Genomic DNA, 6000 nt, shown 5'->3' with positions numbered 1-6000 from the left:
AGCTCTGAGAATTATCCTTGGGTCCAATTATGTATCTTATGACAATGCTCTTGTTGTGCGTAATCTTGATAAGCTGTCTGGAGGGAGCAACATTGCCTTAAATTTGCTCGTACATTGTCCAAGTGTGATCGGACCACCAAGTTGCTTTCTCCCAGCAGAGGTCAGGCTCATGGTAGACAATTAAGAAACAATGCCAATCTCTCCCAACTCCGTGCCCGTACTGACAGGTTTGCTAGGAGTCCAGTTCCTTACTTTCTTAGGCTGATAAACAGCAACCCATCCTAATCCTGGTTCATCCCTTGCATTGCTTTGCTGTGGATCCAGTTTCTTTTTGGCTGCCTTGAGTTCTGACCTCATTTGTTGTTTATATTTATTTAATAGGCCTATGTTGTTATATATATATTGCTTTTCTCATTGTTTTTTGCTTATACTTTGTGTACAATGTAATTCGGCCTCCGGGCCGCGATTTTGTGCCAATAAAATCATATCATATCATATCATATCAATTTCCACTAAATTCAGACAATATATTGGCGGATATAAAATTGAAATAAAATGCTCTTCTTTCTAAATTAAACCACATAAACTTTAGCACCATTGGGTATCACGAATCGTCATAATATGATGTACAGTTAATATTCAAATATTTTTATACATTATGATGGTTCAGTTTTTACACAAAAAATATTTCATTGAAAACCCTCCCACTCGGCTATTTTAAAAAGGTAATCAGGCTTCCTCAGCATGTGCAAGAAAATAGCATTAAAATTTTTCTTATTCCAGCAGCCTTTTAGAAATACTGGTGAACCGCGTTTACTGCTGTAGTAGGGGTCTAATCATCTTGATCATAACAAAGGTAGTCTTGCCGCGACTTACAGTAACTTGTATTTTGATATATATATTTTTGTGTTCTTAATTATTCTACAGACACCAAAGAGTATGCACAGTGACAAGACTCGATGAAACGTAAGTTGCTAGTTCAATGCTAATGTCATTTAGGCTATTCCATTTGAAGTTACACACAAACCTTGGGGGTGGTTATCAGGTGCGGTGATGTTTAGGACAGAATCGGTAAGCACACTATCGCCCCTTTGTCAAATCCGTTGAAATGATGTTAACACAGTCTTATTAGCCTGTGATTTAGATCTTTTAAGCAGAAAATAAAAAAAAGTGGAGATTTTACCCATTGATTTCATGACGTCTTTATATAAGATGTTTTGTTGAAATTATTATAGAAATCTGTCTCGAATAAACTTTACGAATAAACATAATTATACTAGTATAGTATCCAGCACAACTGAGCCCTGGAGTCGCCAATCATCATTTTTTGAGATATTCAACCAAAATATTCTGCTTGAAATTAGCTTTAAAATGATGTATATCATGTCTATAGTAGTGAAAAATCAATAAAACAGTCAACAAATCCTTTGTTTCCTATTGTTTATTGTTAAGTTCAATGGAGCATATCTCAATAGTGGCACTGGAGACATCCGGGCTCAGTTGTGGTGGATGGTCACATATGTGATTTACTTTACAGCGAAACCTTCAATTTTTCTTTAATTTCTACTTTTTGCATGATTGTAATACAGTAAAACTTAAAGGGGTTTTTTTATAATCAAGCCGGCAATCTCCGATTTTATTCCGAGTTTATCGATCGAGTGATGACTCTTCTCGGGCATGTGAATCAGTGACGCGCGTATTATGTGTATATCTCTATACGCCGTAGAAGTGACGTAGTTAATCGGATTAACTACCATAGCAATAGATGAATACAATTTCGACTATACCGCCCTGCACTACAACGTTCACACGGTACCGATGCATTGAACCATAGATGTCAAAGAAAGGCTGATCACTCGCACCTGTAAGATAAGTATCTTTGAAAAGAGCGTTATTGTATTCAATCTATGTTTGCTGACATACACAGTTGATTAGTACAATCTGTTTGTAGTGCAGGGCGGTCTCTTCAAAAATTGTATTCATCTATTCCTATGGTAGTTAATCCGATTATGACGTCACTTCTACGGCGTATAAAGGCACTGCATGAAATTATCGATTGGCTCCAAACAAAGGATTTGAGGCAGCTGCTTGAACATGTTGAAGCTCAGTAACGATCGGCATTGGCGATAATCATAGGCGCTGGAATGAAATAGTAGGCCTAATTTTCTTTGTTTCACCTCATGTGATCAGTGAAAACTGATAGCATTTTGTGGAAAAGATTCTATTCTTTATTGAAATCACATATTATTGCTTTAGGTATTAATATTGGTCAAAGCAAATAAATAATCAATTTTTATTGTCTAAATCAATATATTATTGAAAAATGACACTTTGATTTTTTGCAAAAGTTCATTCTGTGAAATCATACTCTTTGAAAACTTGCTTGATTTATTGTTGTTAATCAAGTATGTACGTTTTGTAAGTGTTGTTGTTTCAGTCCTCTTTTAATACAACATATTAAACTCAAGAACCACAGGACCTACAAAAGTATACCTGTGATATTTGAATTCTTCTACACACTATAGCTATGAAATGATTAATGCAATTTTTTTCCAATTCTCACTACCATTCGCAAGATGCTGTGAACTACCAAATCGCGATAGGTTAAAATAGTTGCTAACCTAAGTGTGTTGTCTGGGCGCGTTGTTGGCAAAATGGCACTGTTGTGTTCTGATGTGAATTATGAATTTGGCCTACAACTCTTTTAATTATCCATTCCAGAATAGCCACAGGGTGTTGTGATGGATGGACGGGAACTGTCGAGGAGGCTGTATGACCCGTAAGTATATTGAAGAACAATTCACCTGGCTCACGTCTCCTAGGTTAGTTTTTGATCTAAGAATTTGACTATTCCATTATTCATTTATTAATTATTCATGATTAAAGCCATAATGTGTGATTTGCTCCTAGCAACGCCCTCAATTATTTTTTTAAGTTCTACTTTTTGCACCATTGTAATGGCCATTTTGGTGTAGGCCTACATAAATGCCCTGTGAAAGATTAAGCCTGAAGTGCTTTACTTACAGTAAAATTTAACATTGATAATAAAACCGGAGATCTTCATTCCATCGGCTCCGTGAAGCTCCCGATAATCATGATAATAATACAATCAACATGATCAACAAGCTAATACACGCATTGTTGGCACTGGAATGAAAGAGTAATTTTCTTTGTTTCACCTCATTTGTTTGGCTTGAAATTGAAAGTGGACAATGTAATCAGTAGGCATAGCTATCAGTAAAAAACTAACATTTAAATAGGAATCTATTTTTCATGCAAATCACACATCGATGCTTTAAATAGCTTTTGTAAATTTGGACTACTGAACCGAAGAATGCAGTTGTCAGGGGTGTAGCAAGAGCATCAGGGGCCCATGGACAAGGAACAGTACGGGGCCTGTTAATCAGGACAGGATTTACCTTATGGGGGCCCTGAGCCAAGCCAAAATTTGGAGGCCCCCGAACTCACGTGTCGAGGAAGGCATGTGCACTCAAGTCAGTGGCCAACAGAGGGAGACTAACATTATATTGTTCCGATGTTAGTAGGACACGCAAAAAAATCATTTTCAGACTATTTTAGCCCCAGCTTAACATGAATTTTGCCATTTGAATGCGCACGAAGTGCGGAAAATTTTTACAATTTTGCCCTATTTTGGCCAAAAAAACATGCTGATATTGGGATTAAAAGAAAGATGCATAGGGCAATTTTGGGGCCACGAAGGGCCCTGGAACCGGGCCCATCTGGCCCAATGGTAAATCCGACCCTGCTCTCCATTATCAGCACTTATTTTCTCTTTTGTGCTCGGGGTCCCTGAACCATCGGGGCCCATGGACTTCGTCCACCCTGCCACCACCCCCCCCCTGCTTGCTACGCCCTGGCAGTTGTACATATCATGGAGACTTTTCAAGAAAAGCACCAGGAAAATGCAGACCAGAAGAGGTCAAGTGATAATTTCATTTCTTTGTTTTTGCAGCCATCTGCACAAGTCAATGCATCAATGGTGGTGTGTGTACTGCACCTGATACTTGCCAATGTCTAAAAGGATTTTCTGGATCAACCTGTGAAAGTAAGCAAACTTGATCAAAGTATGGGGTTACTATACATTGGTTCGGTCCAAGTTCAGTAGCGAGGTCAATTCTTTTACGCTGTTGTGACAGTGGTGGCGCCACCGGGGGGCATGAGTTTTGCCCCCCCCAGTCAGAACTCTTGCCCCCCCCCTCGCTTCCCCTCAGTAAAAACCTAAAATTACGAAAATGTCCACTTTTGGGCATTTTTCTTTAAAAGCACTACTGTGTTGTTAATATTGAACGACAATGGACAAATGGGGTACCAAAATGCGCATAAATAAAGCATCCTTCTCAATATGTTGAAATATTGTGAAAACAATTACTAGTTCTGAAGGCATAGGTGTATTTATAACAGCTGCATTACTTTTTGTGCAGACTTTATGTCACTACCCAACTTCAGGTGAGTCAAATATAGTATGAGTCTGTACATGGAAAACAAACTATCTGGGACCCTAGATCTGTGGACTACATGTTGTGGGGGGTTACTTTTGATGAGGTGACGTGCCACCCCTATTTTAAAGCACTACTTCATTTCTAAGGTTAATTTTTACTCAAAAAATGTGAAACAAAAACCTACCAAGTGTAGAATTTGTTGTGTTAAAACACTTTATTCATTCTGTCCCAACACTTTTAATAATAAGCATTGTAGTTTATGATGCTTATATGGTAAGGAAACATTTTTGAAATGATACAAAGGCCTATTAAATAGAATAAATATTTTTTCTGTGTAACTCTAAAAAAAGGGGAAGCTAACTAAGAAAAGCAATATGTGAAAAAATCAGGTTCAAAATCACCATAATAATGCATGTCATGTTTTACCTAACCATGCAGATGTAGCAAAGGGTTACGGATGGACAGAATGGATGAGCAGGGACAATGAAGGCACAGGAGGTGATGATGAAAGACTTCGCTTCCTCAGAGAAAGGTAGAGATTTTTTACTTAAACAAACCAGTGGTGCAGCTATAATTTGTCACAGGACAAGTGATGGTGTGGGATCCAACATTTAAGACATCTTTGGCCTATTTGTGGAGATTTTTGGTTTGTTACGATCCATTTGAAAAGATATATATGTGACATGAAGTCCTTGGCTTGGAAAAGTAATTGTTGGTTAAGGTTACCTGACCAACCATCTTGACCATAGCTCAGGACTCCCAACCAAAAGATGTTGAGGCCATCCAAACTGATGAAAAAACAATGAGCGCAACTTTCTATACAGGCTTAAGTACAAATGAAGGCTTGAGCGCAAGAAGACCGCAAGTCCACTTGGCCCCTCAACATGTATACACTAAAGTTGCGTAAAGTTTCGTATAGTTTGGTAATGTTTTATACATGTTTAGGGCCCAAAACAAATATTTCACAACCTGTCATGATTTTTTCACCCTGGAACATGTATTAAACATTATAAAACCCTAAGAAACTATACGTAACTTTAGTGTATACATGTTGAGGGGCCAACAGGACTTACGGTCTTCTTGCGCTCAGGTCTTCAAATTGTCTGATAATGCCTCAATTTATAATAGAGATAAAGAGACACAGTACACAGTTTGCAATAGGCCCTACTTACTAGATGGTTTTCACATTTATTACAATTTTCTAGAATGCCAAAAATTGTTAAGAATTTTAGGATTCAAATGTCACCAAATCGCTACTGTTTGAATAAAAGTTAGACCTATTTCTTGGTTCTAGCAGTCTCTTTTGAAAGTTATACGAGGTATTGTTGGTCAAAGCAGCCAAAAAAAATATCGATTTTCATTATCTGAATCAATATATTATTGAAAAATAACACTTTGGTGTTTTGCAAAAGTTCCTTCTACAAATCATATACTTTGAAAACTTGCTTAATTTATTGTTGTTAATGAGTTATGTACGTTCTACAAAAGTGTTGTTGTTTCAGCCCTCTTTACAACATAACTCAAGAACCACAGGACCTAC

The 6000-nt window shown here is 37.5% G+C and overlaps 1 protein-coding gene across 1 annotated transcript in view; it reads left to right on the top strand.

The window, feature by feature from the left end:
- The first annotated feature begins 959 nt into the window (after positions 1–959).
- LOC140144480 (uncharacterized) overlaps positions 960–6000 on the top strand; it is a 63598-nt gene continuing 58557 nt past the window's right edge. Inside the window, exons 1-3 of the mRNA XM_072166291.1 lie at positions 960–966; positions 3974–4066; positions 4899–4992. Of these exons, the coding sequence (XP_072022392.1) occupies positions 960–966; positions 3974–4066; positions 4899–4992 (194 nt within the window). The remainder of the gene's footprint in view (positions 967–3973; positions 4067–4898; positions 4993–6000) is intronic.

This window comes from Amphiura filiformis, unplaced genomic scaffold (assembly GCF_039555335.1).
Source record: "Amphiura filiformis unplaced genomic scaffold, Afil_fr2py scaffold_58, whole genome shotgun sequence".
NCBI classification, from domain to species: Eukaryota; Metazoa; Echinodermata; class Ophiuroidea; order Amphilepidida; family Amphiuridae; genus Amphiura; species Amphiura filiformis.
This window is presented reverse-complemented; position numbering and strand designations above follow the sequence as displayed.